At 38.8% G+C, this 21426-nt stretch overlaps 1 protein-coding gene across 3 annotated transcripts in view; it reads right to left on the bottom strand.

Moving 5' to 3' along the window:
• Positions 1-21426, bottom strand: part of Ccdc50 (coiled-coil domain containing 50) — an 85851-nt gene that overhangs the window by 35134 nt on the left and 29291 nt on the right. For all 3 annotated transcript variants that reach the window (XR_003850555.1, XM_008839696.3, XM_008839695.3), the window contains exons 2-4: positions 11279-11341; positions 9583-9709; positions 7795-7885 (exon numbers count right to left, since the gene is read on the bottom strand). Coding sequence is in view for 2 of the 3 variants with exons in the window: in XM_008839696.3 (XP_008837918.1) it covers positions 7795-7885; positions 9583-9709; positions 11279-11341 (281 nt within the window). In the remaining variant the exon portion in view is untranslated. The remainder of the gene's footprint in view (positions 1-7794; positions 7886-9582; positions 9710-11278; positions 11342-21426) is intronic.

The following is a 21426-nucleotide window of genomic DNA, read 5'->3' as shown; positions in this document are numbered from 1 at the left end:
CATGAAGGCATGGAGGATTTTTTTAAGGGCTTTTTCTGCATCTACTGAGATGATAATGGAATCTTTGTTTTTAAGTCCATTACATGATTTAGCATAACATATTGACTGACTTATATATGCTGAACTATCCCTGTACCTATAGAATAAAGACAACTTCATCATGATGGATATCTTTTTGATATATGCCTGTATGAAACTTCTAAGAATTTTATTGAGAATTTTTGCATCTATGTTCATCAGGGAAACTGGCCTGTTATGTTCTTTTTCTGTTTTGTCTTTACCTGGTTTTGGTATAGGAGTAATAATGGCTTCATAGAAGGAGTTTGGAAGTGCTCTGTTTCTGTCTTTTTGAATAATTTAAGTAGTGCTGATTGTAGTCTTTGTTTAAAGGTCTGGTAAAATTCTGCTGTGAATTCATCTCTACCTGGGCTTTCTTTAGCTGGAAGGCTGTGCATTACTGTTTCAATCTCCTTATTTATTATGGGTGTATCTTTAAAGTTGCTGATCTCTTCTTGGTTTAACTTGGGTGGTTCAGTTAATTCTAAAAATCTCTCCATTTCCTTTATGCTTTCTAACTTGATGAACATAGATTTTTGAAGTAGTCCCTTATAATGTTCTAGATTTCTTTGGTGTCTGTTGTAATGCTTCTCTATTCATTTTTGATTTGGGTAATTTGGGTTTCTTCTTTCTTTCTTTTGGTTAATTAGGCTAAGGGTCTCTTGATCTTGTTCATCTTCTCAAAGAACCACCTTTTAGATTTGTTGATTCTTTTTTTTGTTTCTATTTCATTGCTTTCTGCTCTGATTTTCATTATTTTTTTCCCATGTACTGGATTGTGTTTGGTTTGTTCTTGTTTTTCCATGTCCTTAAATAGCACCATTAAGTCATTTATTTGTGATTTCTGATTTTTTAATGTAGATGCTTAGAGCTACAAATTTCCCTCTTAGGATCACTTTTAATGTGTCCCAGGAGTTTGATAGTGTTGTGTTTTCATTTTCATGTAATTTGAGGAATTTTAAATATTTATTCTTGACTTCTTTTACCCAGTCATCATTCAATATTTTGTTATTTAATCTCTGTGAATTCATTTTTGGTTTTTTTTTGTCTTTTTTTTTTTTTTTTAAGACAGGGTCTCTTTGTAGCCCCAGCTGTCCTGGAACTCACTATGTAGACCAGGCTTGCCTCAAACTCACAAAAATCCCCCTGCTTCTGCCTCCCAAGTGCTGGGATTAAAGGTGTGTGCCACCATGCCCAGCCAATTGTTAGAGATTCTTTTGCATTGACTTTTAGCTTTATTGCTTTGTGGTCAGGTACTATTTCAGGCTCTTCTGGCTTTTAAATTTTCCATTGAAGAGTCTGTTGTTATTCTGATGGGTTTCCTTTATATGTGACTTGTGGTTTTTCTCTCATAGCTTTCAATACCCTGGAGTTCATCTGGGTAATTATCTCATTGCAGAATATTTCTATAGAACTAGTGGGTTTTGGTGCGGACATATTGTCTTAGCTTTTCATATCGTTTGTGTTTCTGTGATGTGGCCTGGACTTCTTTTGTTGGTTGTGTGTCAGATATGAAATTCTAGCCTGTCTTCGCTGAATGGAAGTCTGCTTCTGTTTTTGTGGTTATCCTAGATTAGTTGATTTCAGATCAGGTATCAAGAGTTAGTTGGTCAAACATCCAGAGTCTTATTGTTGATTTTTGATTGGTGGGACAAGGAAGATTCTGGGTTGGTTTTGTGTATGCCACGGGCAATCACAAATAGGCCTGGGAGTACGGAGACTGTGGCAGGTCTGGCGGGGTTCTCTAACCTACCAGACTAGTCTAGATCAGGAACAAAGTGGTCCAAGTTAGTTTAGGGAGTTTGGAGGTGGTGGGGTAGGCAAGGCTCTGGATAACTTACGAGGCTAGTCCAGAGTATAAGCTGAGCCACCCCAGGTAGGTCTAGGAGTGTGGAGATGGCAGTGGAGTATCCTGGATAGGGTTCTGTATAACTCCCTAGCCTAGTCTAGAGCACAAGCTGAGCAACCCTAAGCTAGGTCTTGGAGTATCCATATCTAATTCTTTAAAATGTGTATTAGGGGTTAAGGGTATATCTTGGTAGTAAACCATTTGCCTAGCATGCCCAGTCCCTAGGTTCAATCCCTAGCATTTCCAGAAAAAAAATAAAATAAATAAAATAAAAATGCCTATTAACATGTTTTTTAAATTGAATAAAAGAAGTCTTTTAAGTTTCTGTAATTCAGGATTTTTCAGGTTTTTTTTTTTAATTTAAAAAATGAACATTGTGGAATTAATGGTCTATATAACAAAATGGGCAAAGAAATCTTCAAGAAATCTTAAACCTTTTAAAAGTGAGACCTAATTAGGTTTTAATTTATCAAGTACATTTATTTGAGGCAAATCTATAGAAATAACACATTCCATAGAAGACTACATAGTAAATGCATTAATCGAAACAGGAGTCTCTCACTGGATCTAACCTCTCCCTTTTCTATTATCCAAACTTACCCAAAAGAAGGACACAGTTCAGGTTTTCTGAAATGCTGGAAGAAAGTAATGAAAACAGATTTACAGATTCCTTGAATGGGTCAAAAACCATACTGTGGACCATAGTAATCAGGACAAAGGGTCAACAGCCTTATCATTCTCATCTCCTACCTGGTGACAGTTAAATGAGGAGCATCGTGTAAGACACTCAGGGCTTAGTGCACTAGGACAGGCATTAATATGAACCACAAGGAGCCCTATACATCTTTCCCAGCTAGGGAAGACTACTAACTCAATGGTACCAAGCTCCTCAGGGCATTTTTACAGTATATAAGACTGGTAGCAGGATTATTTCTCCCCTCAAGTTTTCACCTCTGTTCAATAATGGCTATGGGTTTCAAAAGGACAAAATCTTAAAAATGAAAACAGATCTGAAAATATGATTTTCAAATGACTGTCCTAAATGGGGGCAGGGAAGACAACTACTGAAATAACTGTTATTCAGTAGAAAACTACTGAATAACATTGCTGGTCTACTTTAAGACCTAACTCACGAGGGATCTCAAAGTAGTATAATACCCAAAGGGTTATCCTGTAAATCCAGAAAAACAGAACATAAAATCTACAGATGTAAAAGCATCAAATAACTGGGATAAACACAAAATCTTCTCAAGCAGAAGCCCCTCCCGCCTTTCTGCTTTACTGCTCACCTGTGTATACATTTATTTTTAAAGTTTAAACATAAGCAAAGTTTTAATAACTAAAATGTATTGGTCTTTGAGCTAGTTTCTAAATTATAAATTTATATAAATAGACTTTCATGAAATCCTAATCACTCAAGAGTGCTATAAATAAGAACACTGGATTCATTTTTAACATAAATTGGTTACTAAATTTATCTCTGAACAGTTCATATTATAGATGGCTTCAAACTGTTGGATCAGCACCATAATATTGCATAAGAGGTTTGACCATGCTAATATTTACTCAAGCCAAAAATCCCTCTTTCCTAAAATAGTCTTTCCTAAAATAGATGCAAATCACATATATTTAGAACCAGGTTTAAACAAATAAATATATATGCATGCCTATATATATATATATACACCAGACACAGGCACACATGTATAATCTCACAAATACACAAAGTTTTAAGAATAGCTTAGTTAAATAAACTAAACATATATTTCTTGGCTTTAAGACACTTAAAAAAAAAAAGCTTATACTTTGATTGAAGAGAACTATCTCAACAGAATTAATGCACTTGTCTTAATCATGAACTCTTCGCGCACAGTGCACCCAAAGGCTACAAACACCTTCAATGGGGCACCTAGAAAGAAATTCAACTAGTACATTTAAGACACTGCATAAAAGAGTTTTACTTATTTTCCAAAGAAGAAAAAAGAAGAGACAGCATCAGTAAAAGAGAGAGAGGGCAAGAGGAATAGGATGAGGAGGAGGAGGAGGAGGAAAGGGAAAGGAGGAGGGAGATGAGGAGGGAGAGGAAGAGGAGCAGCTGGAAAAGGAGGAAAAGGGAGAGCAGGAGGTGGAAGAGGAGGAAGAACAGGAGGAGGAGGAACTGGAGGAGGAGGAGGGAGAGGAAGAGGAGAAGGAAGAAGAGGAGGAGGAGGAGGGCCAGTCAGAGAGGGCAGGAAGGACAGAAGGGGAAATTAAGAATAGGAAAGGTCCTAGTCAGACAGAAAAATGTCCTGCAGCTACATTTCTACATCTGTCTTCCTGCACTGTTACTTCTTTCCTGAAATCTGCTCTCCACTCCATTAACCCATTTACACACATGAACACACACACACACACACACACACACACACACACACACACACAATGTTAAAGTATAACAAAGCTGGAAATGCTGGTTCACCCACACAAAGCTATATAACTGCATTACATCTGATAAATAATACTGTTCAGAAAATTGTCTCTGATTTAAGAGGAAAGGGGCTTTGATCTTGAACATCTGGTTATTTGCTGGGGATAGAGACTACCCAGGAGGGGTCAACACCAAAAACTCTATAAATAAGATTTAAGTAAAAATCTAGTGAGGAATTTTCCATAGTCCCACCGATGAACAACTTATTAACTATGAAGACTCACAGACTCTGCAGGGTTCGAGCAAAGGGAGTTAGGAGAGTGAAAAACAAACCATTGACAGCTCATGAGTAACAAACAGGCAATGCTTTTTCAGATGCAGGCTAGAAGACTTCACACTACTGTCCTACCTCTGGAGAATGGTGTTCTATCCTTCACTGACAAACTTGATTACTGCAACTTCTGTTCATTCACTACTGACAGTACACTACGTTAACTAAAAGTCATATTTTTCTATGAAGAAAGAGCATCTTGGCACAGTACCCATCTTCTAATTTAAGGCATGAGTTTGAGGGGTCAAAAAATCTGAATGATCTTAAGGACTGATCCTAAAAACTAGGTTACTAAATGTCCATGATTGTATTTCTCATTATGCTTTTTGCCTCTAAGGAGGAAGAGGAACAAATACATCAAAAAGTGGAGGAGGAGAATGAGTAGAAGGATCACAAAAGAGACCCCCAAACATATTTAAACTGCTTAATTCTCCCCTAATTTTGCATATGTTAACTATGTAAAAGAAATCCAGATTGTTTAATGGACAGAAGGAGGAACCACCCAGCTAAAAGCAAGGAGAAGAGAAAGATTATGAACTTGGTGAGCATCAGAGGCCTCTTCATAGACAGCTAACTGACTGTCCTGTTTTGGAATCTGAGGTTCTACATACTTAACTGAAAAGGTGAAAATTATACAGCTTAAAGCTAAAGAGCTAAAATTGATACCTGTTCAACCCAACTCTATAGCCCATGTGTTACAGTTTATGTAATTAAGAAGCAGTCAGTCAGAACTAAATATTATCAACATTTCCCTGGCTTCTTACAACATGGAATTAAGTCATGTCTTTAAAACTTAGTTTCTTGGCACCCCCAGCCACAGCAGACAGTAGCAGGGATATCAGAGTATAAGGGCTCTAGTGGGGAGAGGGAGGCTATGGGAGGGTGCCATCTGGGAAGTGGGTATATTGCTGAATAAGATGGTTTGGGATATTCTGTGATATATATATATATATACATTATACATATATATATACATATATATACAAAAAAATCAACAAATTTTTTTAAAATTATTATATTTGAGGAGGAATCATGGAAATCTACGTCATGTTAATTAGTAGAGGTGATAAATATTACCATTGAAATCTACCCGATGACTTTATAGACATACACAGGCACCAAGGATCCAAGTACAAGCAATTATGACTAGTAATAATCAGATACATACAATTAGAGATGTATGAGCCAATATCTCAGTGTTAGTAGCAAAAACAATGAGTCTTTCTGCAAGGAACAATATATTCTAAAATGAAATGGAGATCTTTTTTAAAGGTTAAAAACTCATTCAATTTTATGTCTTACAGGGCTTATACTGACTTCAATACTGTATAACTGTATTAATTCACCTGTGAACCTAGAAACTTATAGCCACTTGTGAAAGAGATGTACTCTTGCTCTGGAGCGTGTTACTGAATATGTTAAAGCTGTAATGAAATGCTTCTTCTAATCATGTAGTTACGAAAAATTTTTAAAAATACATCAAGGTAATATAAAAAAAACTTAGTTTCTCCCTCTGAAAAATGGAATTAATCACTACATTGCCTAATTTATGCAATATTATCAGGTTACTTATTGTGACCACAAGCCTAAAATAAAGTGTTTTGGTTTCTTTTTCTATTCTGTGCTTTGCTGAACTGGGAGTAGAGGTGGAGAACACAGTAGCATTTATAAGTCAACTTGTGCTTCTGTTATTTTTAAAATAGAAGCTTTCTTGTCCAGAAAATACAATAACTTCTTTCAGCCTGGTTTCATCTCCAAACTAAAACATTTATTATAGAGAGGCAAGACATTCTGTAGTGAGAAAGGGTCTCTTCTGATACTAACCAGATGGATCAGAAATAATTCCTAATTCTTATTTGCAGTTGCAATTATCAGTTAATCATGGTTTATTTCTTCATAAGCAGCTAAATACACTCAGATGTCTCATACTCACTGGTCCCTGAACAAGAAGTCTTAAGAGAAGCAAGGGTGGGTCTGTTGGAAGAGCAGTACACATAGACTAGTTTACTAATGACCCTGACCATATCTATTTAAAAGTGATCATATGCACCACTTAGCCTGGTACAGACTTACTTTATGCAATTATTACCAGAGTCCTTGTAACCATCAAAGATGTTTCTGGGTACATGAAAATTCAGATTGTTACCCTACCATTACAAATGACCTATCATTTTCTTCAGTATCTTCAGTACTATAAGTCAAAACAATGACCAACAATGACCAATAAGTCAAACAATACCAGTAAGGTACAGAAGAAGGTAAACAACAACAACAACAACAAAATCAATGTAAACTGAAATTCTTTGTACATAGTATTGCAAATATGTAACACAAAATCAAGTATTTGTTAATCATAAATTCGTCTTCTCACAAACCAAGCACTACTGTTAACTTCAGTCATTTCAGCATTTAAAAAAATACTAAGAGGCAAATGGATTAGTTATGCACGTTGGCATACAAGGAAGAAGAATGAGGATAATGCCAGCTCCAGGCCCCTCACAGGAACGTACTCTTCACTACAGCTCAGGTTTGACTCCAGACCAGTTCTCCAAAGCTGCAACCCAGGTACAGACACCTTTAGCAAACTGAGAAATGCTCCTGACAATCCATTTAATCAGAACTTCAGAATGTGGCCTTATAGGAGGTGTTAGTGGATACAATTAGTTAAGGTCATACTGGATAAGATTGGGTCCTCAAGCCAATCAGTAGATTCCTCATAAAGGGTAGAAGGTCAGATTACAATGAAGAAGAGGCTGAGGTGAGCAGCTTGGAACACTCCTGCTCAACAAGAAGCATTTACGAAAGCACCTCGATCTTGTACTTCTAAACCTCTATGACTGGAATAAGCTAGTGTCTGTCAGGCCACCAGGCTTGAAGCAACTTGCTTCATCAGAGCTAGAAAAGTAATTCACATTTTATGTCAAATTATCCAACACCATCTCTCAAGACTTCACCAGGAATACAAGCAATCAAGAGGTAATAAACAGTAGTTCATGACAAACAATGCCTCAGCTCTACTGCATTCCAAATACGGAGAGGTCTGCTGCCTATCCAGAAAGCCTGCACTGAACCAGTAGACACAAACAAGGGCTTTTGATTCAGAGCTGAGCCTCTTCCTCTGTGGGATGAGGGACTTTAACTAAGGTGTACCTCATCCTTCTTCTCCTGAATGCGTCGTCTTTCTGCCTCAATAGCCAGCTTCTCCTGAATTTCCTGAGCAATTTCACAATCTTGTTGTTCACTAAAAAACAAAAATAAAAATGATTTTAAGTAAAGAACATACGAGATAATTTTTCTTAGAATAAACAATTTATTGAATACTCGGGATAATCTGTTATATATTTTATCTTACTTAATCTTCATGACAGTGACACAAAGGGGCTGATGCTATGTAACATCCCAGAGAAGACTGAGACCTAGGGAAGTTACTATGTCTCCCTGGGATCACAAAACAACAGCATGGCAACACTGGCATTTCGTTCAGACACTGCAAAGAAAGTTCCAGCTTCTTCTACTCTACTGTACCACTTCACCCAACTGGGTCACTCTACAGGAAGATACATATTTTCCCAGAATTCTGCAGGAGCTAAGTAGCCCAGGAGATAATGCCCAGCAATGTGAACTATGGAGGACACAGAAAAAAATTGTAAGTAAGCTCAAGTAAACCTCAACAACCTTGCGGTCACAGAGAGATAACAGTATGATTTTGAAATTATTCTTACAAATGAAAGATTATCTGTATTATTTTTAAGTTTAAAAATGAACACTAAAAGTTGTGCAAAATAAAAAAGGACAAAAGAGTTCATGTTTTTTAGCTTCCATTCCTAACAGAAGCTTCTTCAAGGAATGGCCGTTTTCTCAACACCTGGGACAATAAGAAAACGGGGTTGCTACCATAGTCATAGGTTTTGGTTTTCTGCTTATTTGTATCATTTTGGCATCAATGCATTCAACAAGGATTTAACCAACACCTATGACAGACCAGATACAGTGCTCAACGCAAAGGAAACGGAAGAGAACAGCTTTCAACACCTTCAGGTGCTCAAAACCAGGGAAATCATTTTCATAAGCAAAAGAACCCTTAAAATAGGACCTTTAAATCAGCAGTTTCCACAGAAGTTAGATTCTCCCAGAATTCACTGCAAAATTAGCCTCCCAAAAATCACTACAAAGTTAGATTCTCTGAGAAATCACTGCAAAATCTGGCACTCAGTACAGGAGTCTTTTGGTTTCAGGTATTAAGAAATATCAGTTTATATACAGTCCTAGATGTGGTAACTCTGGGAAGTTATCTCTTGTACAAATCTGACTTCTAGGAAAGATGAACAAAAACATGTTTAGAACTGAGTACCTAAAAAGGTGCTGGAACAAAACTCTAATTATAATCTATATATGCAGTTCACCTGCTAAATATCACCTCATTTTCCCTCCACCAACCAAACTCCAGATATTCCATGACTTTTAGACATGATTGTATAGTCCATGCCTCAATGTCAGTCTTTTATTTTTTGTGTATGAGCGACTGCCTGCATGTATGTATATGGACCACATGCCAGAGCAAAAGTGATGAAATCCTAAAGGAGTCCATTAGAGCACAAAAAGATGTTGATGTCTATTATTTCACTACATCCCTCCAAACAAATTTATCGCCAGAAGATGATATTTTTCTCCGTATTATGGTTACAACTCAGTTGAGAGAGGTCAACCAATCAGTTCAAAAGCCATCGAGCTAAAAGGGCACCAACCATGATTAACATGTCCCTCGTACAATGTTCCAATAGTAAGGAGAATTTCCAAAAAAACAAAAAACAAGAACAAAAAATTATTGGACAGTCTCCATAGGATTCGTAATCTAAGTAGAAAAGAATGAGAGGCAGGATGAGTGTCCACCCCTGCCACAGGTGCCAGCCCCACCCATTCCAGACCCCAGATCCTCACAGATCTTTGTAGCGCTTCTGGAGCTGAGCTTGGGCTTTCAGATCTTCTTCCTGGAGCTGCTTAGCCACCTGGAGATCACGTTGGACCAAACGGCTCCGCTGAATGTTTGATGCCAAATGGTGTTCAACTGGGATAGAATGATTCAAGAGAGGAGTCATTTAACACTTTGTCTAATAATAAACACAATTAATTTAAGAAGAGCTTCACCATTCAAAAGACATATATCCACTACTTCATGTTGCTTTCAACAACACTAGATAAAAGGTACCACAGGAATTGTACCATTGAATAAAAAGAAGACCAAAAAGAATAAGTAATTAGCTTTTGGTCACATGGCAGTGTAAGGACTGCTATACAAATATTTTAAGCCAGGGCCACTGTTTTTTCTATTACCCTATGTTGCCATTCTAAGGACTCACAAATCATGAACTCATATATAAATACGTAACTTGACTTTACTTTCCATCGGAACACTAAACACTCAGAAAAATCTACCATGTGGGGCTGGGACATACATTAGTTGGTAGACTGCTTGCCTAACATGCAGGAAGCCCAAGAGTCCATCCTCAGCACAGCATAAATTGGATGTGGTGAAACACATCTGGAATCCCAACTCTTAGGAGGTAGAGGCAAGAGGATCAGAATTTCAAGATCATCCTAGGCTATGTGGAGTTTCAGTTCAGCTTGAACCACATGAAATCCAGATTCAAACAAGGGAACCAATCCACAATGTCACTTAATGTAGATACTATTGTTGTCGGCCAAAAATGTGCCTGCCTCTATTCCAGCAAGAATAGACTCGTATGCAACTTCTGGCATACCCCAGGCACATTTACAACCACTGTCTCCCTCCTAAAAGAAGGGAGGAAAACAACTGTCCTTTTTCCCCTATTCAGTCAGGATTCTTCTTTTATCACTAACTGGCTAACTGTAAAACATGCAGAATTCATGGTCCCCTCCAATGAGCCAGAGATATGGTCTCCTCCCATGAGCCATGGTTTCACATTCCTCCAGTGATGGGCTGACGGTGGCGCATACTGGAGGATGGAGGCAGCAGTTTCAGCCTTCTCTGAGTGGTTGCATTCCACACAAACTCTCCACTGAGGTTCCAAATTGTGCATGACAGTGGCTTTGCCTCTCTGTTAGACTTGTGATGGGGACAGGGCAGGTTTCTGTCATTTTCTGATTATAGTCTTGGAAGAACTGATTCTTAAAAATAGACTTCCCACCCTCCTTGATGGTCAGCTAAGGTTTTGACTCCACACATGGTCCTGAGCACCTGGGCCTTGAGGTTGGACCTCTCCCATTCCCAGGCACCAAAAGGACTCCATCATTTTTCTATTGCTCTTCTATAGCCCCAGTGTACCTTCACCTGTGCCCTACAGAAAATGTAAAGCACTTAATTTGAACTTCTGGAGATTAAAAAAGAAGAACATAAGACAAGGAGTTGAGGAAGCTGGGAAGTGAAGAGTAAATATATTAACGTACATTGTATCCACGTATGAAATTCTCAAATAATAAATATACATTAAAAAACACGCAGAATTCTTTAAAGGTATCATTTGCCTAGAAACCTTCAGGATGGAAATAAAGTGTAGCTTAACAACTTTCTCTGCACTTCACACTAAAAGAAGCCAGCCTCAAGCTACCACTAAGGAAAGAAAACTGAAAGCTAAAGGAGAAACCCAGTACTCACTCTCTTGTTCCTGCAGGCTGTGAGCCAAGGTGTGGTCCTCCAGGACAGCAAAATCTCGGCACACTGCAGAGGGTGAAGGAGGAAGAGCAGAATGGAAGGCTCATTAGTGCCGTAGAACTTTACCATAAAAAGAAAAGAATTCTTCATTTTTTGTACTTGATCAAGTTTATAATTTGCAATGCTTAAGTTTATAAAATGCAATGCACTTTACTAGAGTATAGCAAAGTATGAATTCATCATTCACAAACCCATAGTACCTGATCAATGCCATGCACAGTGTGTCACAAATAATGGTTACAGTCACAGAACCAGAGGTCTAGAAATTCCCATCCACTTCTATAAGGTGCTCGTGAAATAACAGAGGAGTCCACAACACTTTGTACATTGCTGCTAAGAGAAAGCTGAGTTTTGGCAGGGTTTGAGGAGTCAAAAGAAATCTAGCCTATACCTCACTATACCTCAGCCATCTTTAGTTCAAGGGATTCTCTGTCATGTCCTATCTCATTGTATATATGCTGGAGGGGGCTCACCTTGTTAGTTCCTTAGGTAGGAGCAGGTCTCTGCTCTAAGGACAGTCAGGTTCTTTAAAAGCTGTACACCTGGTACATAAGTTAGAACTGAGTCTCTAGGTCTCCGTGGACCTAGAGCTGCTCCCCAGTACTCTGCAAACTGAAAGAAGATGGGAATCCATGAGGACAGGAATCTGCCCCTGATTAGAATCTGTCTTGAAGACCTAGGGAAGCGTATCTGCAGGTCTGCTTTCTTAGAAGAAAAATGGAAAGAGATGGTCTCCAAGGTTCTATGTACCACAAGCTACATGTTAAATGCCTGGTTCTTAAAGGAAACACAGAAGGGAAAGAAAATGTGAAAGATCCATTGTGAAAACTGTGGCTTTAGTTTAGTGATATGGGTATTTTCTCATTCTATTCCAAATATACAACTAACATTGGGAAAAAAGAAAAAAGGAACAAAGAAAAAAGGAAACCTCCCCCACACCCCAGTGTATGGGACTCAGAAAGACAAGAAACTGACTTCCAGGGTTGGTAAGACACAGCAGACTCTGCCTATAGGACTCTTACCAGGAATGGAGTAAGGACATTCCCCTGTCACCTCAGCACTTACACATGTTCACAAACACAGTACACAGGCCAACAAAAAAAAACAGCAGGCCGGTAGTGGTAGCACACACCTTTAATCCCAGCACTCAGGAGGCAGAGGCAGAGATAGGGGGATCTCTGTGAGTTCAAGGCCAGCCTGGTCTACATAGTGAGTTCCAGGACAGCTGGGGCTACAGTGAGACCCTGTCTCAAAAAGACTGAAAAAAAAAAAAAAAACAATAAACAAAAAACAGTAGAGATATGCTTGAGATTTCGAAGATGCTTTGAAAGAGTTTTATGGCAGAGGAGTCATTCCTGCCCAACCATGCTGAACTGACGATGATCTAGCTGCTCATCTCTGACTCACTGTAACACCAAACCCAGGAACTTCAGAAGAAAGCACTTCTTCATTTATATCTTCTGAAAATTTGAACAACTCTTTATTTTGTACAACGAAAGCACTTTCAGAAGGTGCTAATTAACACTCAAGGTCCAGAAAGTCCTAATTAAGAGAAGGCATGGCACACTGCTGACAAAGCTGGGAGTAAGTGCAGCAAGGGCTCTGTCTTTCCCTCACATTATGACAGCCCTCCTTGACTCCAGGTAAAGTGTGGTCAGAAAGGACAGAAGATATTCTGTACTAACCATGATGGATTCTCAACAAACTAATACAGATTTTTAAGTGGCTAATCCATGCATGGTTTTAATTTATAAGAAACAAATGTATTTTCTTTTACAAAGGAATACTATTTTAATATATTATTTTATTAAATGAAACATTTTTATAATAGTAATAAAAAGTTTGTGCTTATGTAACAGGTCAATTTTTTAGACTACTCTAAAGAGCAATATAGATACTATTTTCAAAAGGAAAAAAGCAGGCCTAGGAACAACAGCACACACTTGTAATCGGCACAACGTTCAGGATGAAAGATCAAGAGTTCCAGGTCAGCACCATACTACACAGTGAGACTCCAGGTAAAAAGAGTAATAATTCACAGGCAATAACAGAGTATATGAAACATAGTACAGGTGACTATAGTTTGGAGAAGCTTTCAGTATTACAGATACTATATACATATACATGTACCTAAATTATATGTACTGGATCCTTGGTTTTAGGAGGTGGAAAGCTTTTACAATGTGATGATAATTAAGAACTTTGGAGCAGGAAGAGCTCCTAGACAAGAGATAAGACTGGGGAGATAAGCTGGAGTCTTCCTCCATCCTGCACCCTGTGGTCAACCTGGAAGGAAGTCTTTGTAACCCCTGTGGCCATATGTTATCTTGCTTAATTATCAGAAGTACCTTTTACTTAATTGCCACCTATGTGCTGTTTTGTCTTTTACTTGTACTTCCTCACATGAGTATAAAAACCCCTAAAACTGGAGAAGGGGACTCACTCCTTTACAGAAGGATCAGTGCATCAGTCCACTAGCATAAAATGAAATACCTCTCCTCTCCTGACTTTGGCTGCTGGTCTCTGATTTTCCCATAACATTTCTAGAGGTCCCCAGTGAGAACAAGTCGCTGTACCCTCCCTGGCGATAGAGACTGCTGCTCCTGGACCCTGCCTCCCCCTCGGGCCCCTGGAACAGAGAAGTGCACAGTCCCAAAGAATTTCCTTTCAGGATCTCCTTTCAGGAGGCCAGAGAGAGCTGCAGAGCCCGAACTGGAGCCTCTCATCAGGTGAAGCAAGACGGTGACCCAGAATGGACGTCCAGACCAGGTAATGGGCCCCAGATTAGAGAGGTGTAAGCCGGTGCAGGCTGATCCCCGCAGGAGGCTGGATACGAAGTCTTGATGTGATTCCAAGATGGCACTGGCAGCCAGTCAGGAATGAAGGCGACCACAACCAAACCTTGATATGATTCTGAGGTGCTGGCCCCATTTAAGGTAAAACAGGAATCAGGCAGCAAACTGGGCAGTTTTAGGCAGAACAGGAATTTAGTGGGAATAACTAGGGAATGACTCCGAATAACTGTGCATGAATGTGAAAGTGAAACTAATGGTCCCATGGCTCTGCGAGGCCACGGAATCTGAGTGGGCCTCACCCTGTGGTTCTGCTGAGGTCGTGTAACCTAAACGGGTACTCACCTTCAGGTGACTGACATGGGGATTATACATGTGGCCCTAAGGTAGGACCTCTTAAATTATGGGGAGGAGGCCGGCCAGGAAGGCATCTGAATGAAGGAGACTAACACTCTCCACTCCCTCGTATGCACACATTACATACATTCCAGGCACATATAAAATTTCAGATGGGTTCCTCCCAGTCCAAGTATCAGACCCAGACTGTCCTCCAGGGGATACTGGACAACTTTAAACTAGGCTATGCAGGAAATTATGGCATTGAGATAAAACTCTCCAAGTTAAAACTTAATATGAAGTTGAGTGACTTAGTATGAGGTTGTGCTGGCAAGACTCCCTGAGTCCAAATGGAGTTTACCTGAACCCTTAAATTCAGCCTCATATTTACCAGAAGAGGAGAAAGAACTGCCCCACAGCTATGAGATTATGGAGAGAAGCATTCTCCTGTGATCCAGATCTTAAAAGATGAGTGCCTACAAGCAAAGGACCATCCTAATCAAACTCCTTGATTTTTATGTTTTGGGTGCACCTAGTTTTACTGGAATTATGTCATGTGTATCTGTGTTAATTGTTTTCCACGTGTTGTCTTGTATTTCATGTAATTGTGTCATGTTATGTCTCCTGTGCTGAGATCTCAAGTAATTCTGTCATGTATGTCTGTGATTATTGTCTCCACATGTTTCCATCGAAACAAACTGGCCACTTCAGTTATTATTTTCATTTATTGTGCACAAAATTATTGGTTTTATTTTGGCATGCCTAATTAAATACATGTGCAGATTTATAAATATGGATATTCTAATAGTACATTCAAAGGCCTTATAAATTTTGGTACCCCAAATATCTTTAAATTTATTGGACAATGTCTCTAGGATTATTAAGTGTGTCACAAAACTTTTAAGTGCTAGTTGTTTATACAAAACAATATCTGAAGCAGGGTGTGGTGGCACACCTTTAATCCCAGGACTTGCAAGGCAGAGGCAGACAGATCTCTTTGAGTTCAAGGCCAGCCTGGTCTGCATAGTGAGTTCCAGGCCAGCTGAGGCTACAGGGAGACCCTGTCTCAAAGGAAATAAAAAGAAAAAAGACCAGCATCTGAACCGGTTGTTTAAGGACCTTATTTGTTACATACCTTTTGGGTTGGGTTTGCTTTCACGGTGTTTAAGTATCTCTTTGGTTTGCTCATTTTTGTAAGTATTTTGGTTTTGACATTCTTGGTCAGGTTTGTGTTGATTTCAGACCTCTAAAAGGCCTGAAAATGTTTTGAAAAAAAAATGAAACTCCAGTTGGTTATAGGTTTGATTTAATATGTTAACTCTTCGGAGCTGGAGATGAATTCTGGGACTGGTCTTCCTGTCTCATCCTTTTGGCCTTGTCCTTTGTTCTGTTTCCTGCAGCATGGCTCTATATGCAGGCAGATATGGCCTGTTTGGGGGAGGGGTGCATTTCATCCCTGGAAAATGCCAGCTTAGATATGGCTCTGTACTTTTCTCTCTTGGAGTAACTCTTGCCTTTAACTCTCATGTTTAAGTCTGCATTGAACTACCTTTATACTAGCTATTGATAAAACTCCCATCAGCAATTTGAAACCAAGAATCTTAGTTTGGCTTGGATGGAGGTCTGGAAGAGCTCCCCCAGGCTCCTGGAGATGGCCATGTGGCAGTGGTGCTTTTGTTTCTCTGGCTAGAGGACGCCTGGGTTAGATGCAGTGGCACATGGCTTCTTCTGGGGTACCTTGTAAGAATTCATCCCAAAGACGGCCTGAGCCAGTCTCTTGCCTCCAGAAGAGCCTGAGACAAAATGAGACAACTACAATGTATTCAGAATGACTACTTAATACACATTATTATGTTTATCTTGTAACTTTTATTCATATATTCAACAACCTCTAAACATCTCTGAGAATTAGCTCATAACTGTTCGCTACAGTGTGTCTTCTTAGACGCTGGGCAGTAAGATGATTTTGGGTTTGTTTGCTTTGAAGCCTTTCTCCCTTCTTTCTCATAGGAAGCAAAGGACCACCCTGAGCCTGAGCAGTGCTGTCACAGACCACCAGCCCTGCAGACTAGGCATGCTGGTTCCTGACCTTGTGTGCTGTGCTCTTGTGCTTTTACCTCTCATTCTAAGTTCCTGCATGCTACTATGGGAAAGGGTTAACTGTAGACAGCTGTAACTGAATCATGCTCATAAACTATTTTCTTATACTCTGCTTTATGCTTTTGGTATTGTCAATCTTAACAGGTCTTTAATAATAGATTGATTCTGTATTGCCTCATTAAGACTAAATACTTCTCACCATCCCATTCTTTATCCTCTCATTTTATGGAATTTTCTTTAATTAAAACTGTTTAAGCATTAGCTTGTTTTAATTATATTGTAACTTCTGGCTATGATTAGCTTTGGGTACAAGTGAAATATATAATTCTGTTTTCCATCACTTGTTGAATTTAAAAGCAGTCAGAAATATTTACTGTCTTAAAATGTAAATGCTATTTAAGTCCTATGTCTAGCATCAGTGTGTATGGCTTTGTTCAGCACAGCCATTTTTGAGATGAGATTCGTCACTCAATGTGTGTGTGTGTGTGTGTGTGTGTGTGTGTGTGTGTGTGTGTACACTGCTGGCTTTTAAGTTTCTTTTATATACATCTGATCAGAATTTCGTCAAGGTAATCGATCTTGGTTTTGAAACTGGTTTGTTGTGACATTTTGTCTAACCACAGTATTTATTGAATAAGACTGTTATGAATGTATAGACTTATATTTAATACTAATGGAACAATTATTAAATAATAATTTACTAGATAGCAAATTGACTTGTAAGTAAGTTCTCTTACTTACAACATGGTTCCTATTAAAAATACAAATTAACTTTAAGGAATGATGCTTCTGCTCCAGGGTGCAATTTATTTATATGTTTAGATATCTTTTATGTAGAATTAACATTTTCCAAGTCTACGTAAAACATCTCTAAACCTTTAAAGAAACTTGGTTGTTTAAAACCTACTTCAAAGCATCTCAAAGTTTATATAGTACAATAATATATTTAAGATACATTTTATCTCTATATGTATGAGTACAATATTACCTGCTTGGTAAATTTGTTTATAATGTTATTGAAAGGGTTTATTACAGTCTGAGCAGGGTCATAGCACAGTTTCCCTTAAGTGATTATGATGGAGGTTGTGTACCAGTTGTTTCTCGTTACTGTGTGTTTACACACCTTCTTTGATAGACCTATCTCTGAACTAAACAAAGTAAAATATTTGAATGGTATTGTTTTCTATAAGGTCTACTTGGGAACTTAAAGCACACAGTGTACATGAGTAATATTAACTCATTATATTAATCCATGTACAGCACTCTCTGAGTCAACGAACTACTATGTTCATGACTTCAGCTGTGCCTGCTTACAAAAGGTTGGCTCATTAATGAAGGAATAGAACTGTCAGCAAGCCCATTACAATTGGACTTGCTGACAGTTATATTCCTTCATTAAGGAGGAGATAAGGAGGGCCACTGGACCCTCACCTGAGTATCCAGCCATTCTTCCCAGCCAGCGTAATTCTGCCCTAATTGCAAATGGTCTCCCGAATTTAAAAAGTACTATAGTAGTAAAAGGTTTATATATAAAAATTAAAATAACAGGATATTTCCAGAATAGAAGGAAAAATGAAATTCATTTTAAGCAAACTTATTAAAAGTCTGAACAGGTTTATGGAGATACAGAGTTGTTGATTTTTCAGTCCATTCCTGCCTTGTACTGTACACTGGGTTACAGATTTGGATTAAATGGATGCAGACAAGAATTGGGTTACCTATGACTACTGAAAGATGTCTTTTTATATTTCTCTGTATTATGCAAACATGATGTTTGGCACTTTCTTTTGTCTATAACAAGACTGATTTGGGTCAAGAAAAACTAGGTCTACCTCCTTGAACCAGATGTATGCAATCTAGAACAAAACAGTTTTGGTGAAGCTTGGTCTGAATTCTGATTAGTTTACTTACTGTCTGTAGGTGTGTGATATGATGCCTCCCTTCCTTCTGAAAACTGTAAATCAGGGTATGGAAAACTGGAAAGGAAAGCAGACTGCTTTTGCTTGTAATTCAGCCTTCATTTGAGACAGACTTAAGAAATTATTGTTTTAAGGTCCCTTTCCTGGGCTGTGCCTAGTTAACCTGTGATAGTAAATCTCTTCCAGTGAATGTTTGAGAATATTTGAGTTTTGTTCAAGCCTTATCTATATATTACACAGTAATTAAAGGTACCAAGCTGCTGCAACTGACCTTCTTGGATGGTTAATAACCATACTTAAAAGCCCATACTAATCTGGTCAAAGGGGCTTAAGGGACAGTTTTGTTTCATGCCCTAGAAGGTTGACAGTGTCCCAGGGGACTATGGGAATCTCTTGCTATGTCCTGTAGCTGTGATGAGTCACCTGTCCAGGGAGGTCATGGAGGCCCCACCAGAGGGACTCAAACCAGTGTCCAGTCTACAAAGAGGAGGGTTAACAGAAAAGAAACATTTCCTCCATGCTTCCAAGCGAAGCCTGGGTCGAGCAGGACCTTTTAACTTATCTTCAGGTAGATGGAACTAGTAAAATAAAAGGCCTAAGGAGCCAGAGGCTCCTCCCAAGCCCATGTGACTCCTGAGAACCAGATCCTCAACCGACCTTAAAGTAAATGTAAACTGGTTTATTTGTGCGAACTGTATGGTCTTAAACACCCAAAAGGAAAGTATAACCAAAAATTAAAGTGATCAGTATTATTTCTTTAACAGTCCAAAGGATTACATTTCCCAGACATTAGACTTAAGTCCAGGTAGAATATTTAGACAATTATTTCTCAGTAGTGATTTTGTTCTTAACAAGAAAATGCTGCTCAGGTGTAAGACTTCAAATCTTGGTGTCCAATACTGTAGTGCTCACCTGCAGCTACTACTGTTCTAAAATGATGGCTAAATTTATTTTCTCTCCCTGTCTATTAGACTGATTCTAGCCACTCCAACAGCTATCAAAACAAATCCTGAGTTCATCCCTCTCGAGTCCAGCCTTGGCGGCCAAAAGGAAAATGAGGAGGAACTCAAAAGATGGGTGCTTTTGGAAGCCCTCATCAAGAAATTTCAATGGACTTTAATTTGGACATTTAATATTTGCCCTGGTTTCCAGTCTAGAACTTGTAATGCTAACTATTCTTGCCTTTACTTCTCCTTCATAGCTCCCAGGCATTGGTCAAGGACTTTCTTTTCTCCCTACAGTTAAAACTTATGCATTTTGAGAGTCTTTTAGATAGACCCACTGAAGGGGTACCCCAATTGCCACACCCTGAATCCCTGTTCAGCATGGAAGAAGCCAGAGCGGTCTGCGACCCGATTCCCCATGGGCAAATTGGGTTACCTTGTCAAAGTAATAAAAACAAAAGATAAAAATTAGTTTTAAAGTAAACACTCCAAAAGAAAAATGACCAGTTTCTCAGCTGAAAGCTGGAAAATTCCTTGGGTCTGCCAGTGAGCTTATGTGTAAGACTGAAGATGCCAGAACCATAAAAAGGAGGTAAATCAAATTTGCAGAGCTAGAAAAATACAAGGCAGCTACTAGAGAAAATAGAGGCCTGAAAAAAGGGAAATGAGTCTTCCTGAAAATACCTAGAAAATTCCAGGTCCCTGGCTCGCCTCACTAACAGAACCAGTAGTGATGGTTTTATTAGCATGCCTGTTAAAATCTTGGAAAATAAACTCACTAAATTTATCAAAATAATAGAGGCCCTCAAATGCCAGGCGATAGTCAAAAATATCTTAAAGTTCCTCTTAAATAACATAAGGGATTATGTCAATAAAGAGGAGGGGATATTGTGGAGGAGGTTTCCAAGCTTTTGCAATGTGATGGTAATTAAGAACTTTGGAGCAAGAAGAGTTATTTTAGACAGGAGTTAAGCCTGGGGAGATAAGGTAGAGTCTTCCTCCATCCTGCCTCCTATGGTTGACCTGGAAGAAAGTCTTTGTAACCCCTGCAGCCATATGCTACCTTGCTTAATTATCACATGTACCTTTTACTTACTATGTGCTCTTTTATCTTTTACTTGTACTTCCTCACAAGAATATAAAAACCCCTAAAACTGGAGGGGGGGGCATTGGGTCCTTTATGGAAGGATCCGTGGGTCAGTCCACTAGCGTAAAATTAAATCCCTCTCCTCACCTGACTTTACCTGCTGGTCTCTGATTTTCCCATAATAGTTTCTGTGTTTCATTTTCTGTAATATTCTACATATTTCATTTTAGATTTTGTAAATAGCTTTTTTTTTTTTTTTTTTTTTTTTTTTTTTTTATTTTTTTTGTCTTTTAGAAGACAGGGTCTTCTTGTAGCCACAGCTGTACTGGAACTCACTATGTAGACCAGGTTGGCCTCAAACTCACAAAGATCCACCTGCTTCTGCCTTCCAAGTGCTGGGATTAAAGGTGTGTGCCACCACACCCAGCCTGTAAATACATTTTTTTAAATCCACTTATTTCATTTCATCAACAGACATTGCTAAATTGTAAAAATGAAAGATAAGATTTGGCATACAACAGTTGTAAGGATTACTTAATACCTTAATGTTAGGGTTCCAAACAGCAGCAGCTTCCCCCGTCCCCAACAGGGACCTACAGACTCTGCTGAGAAGCAGCCTGCCTTTCCTCTCATCTCCAAAGATAAGATAAGCAGATTCTACCTGATAACCAGAGATTTTAGAAGCTGTTTATTACAACAGCTTTTCTCTTATCTCAAGAGGGAAAAAGTAAACACTTCCAGACCCTAATCCTACCTGCTTTTCCTGCTTCCCCCTCCCTGATTTCTCCCCCAAACATTCCCCCCTTCCACACCCTAAAGCCCCCATATATAAAGTCCCAGCTCACAACCCGTGGGCTGTCATCTTTCCCTTCCCCGAGGGAAAGGTGCCCCGTGCGAAATAAATCTGTATCCC

Source organism: Nannospalax galili, unplaced genomic scaffold (assembly GCF_000622305.1).
Source record: "Nannospalax galili isolate Female #2095 unplaced genomic scaffold, S.galili_v1.0 scaffold559, whole genome shotgun sequence".
Lineage (NCBI taxonomy): Eukaryota > Metazoa > Chordata > Mammalia > Rodentia > Spalacidae > Nannospalax > Nannospalax galili.
The sequence above is the reverse complement of the archived record's forward strand: the minus strand, read 5'-3'. Positions and strand labels throughout refer to the sequence as shown.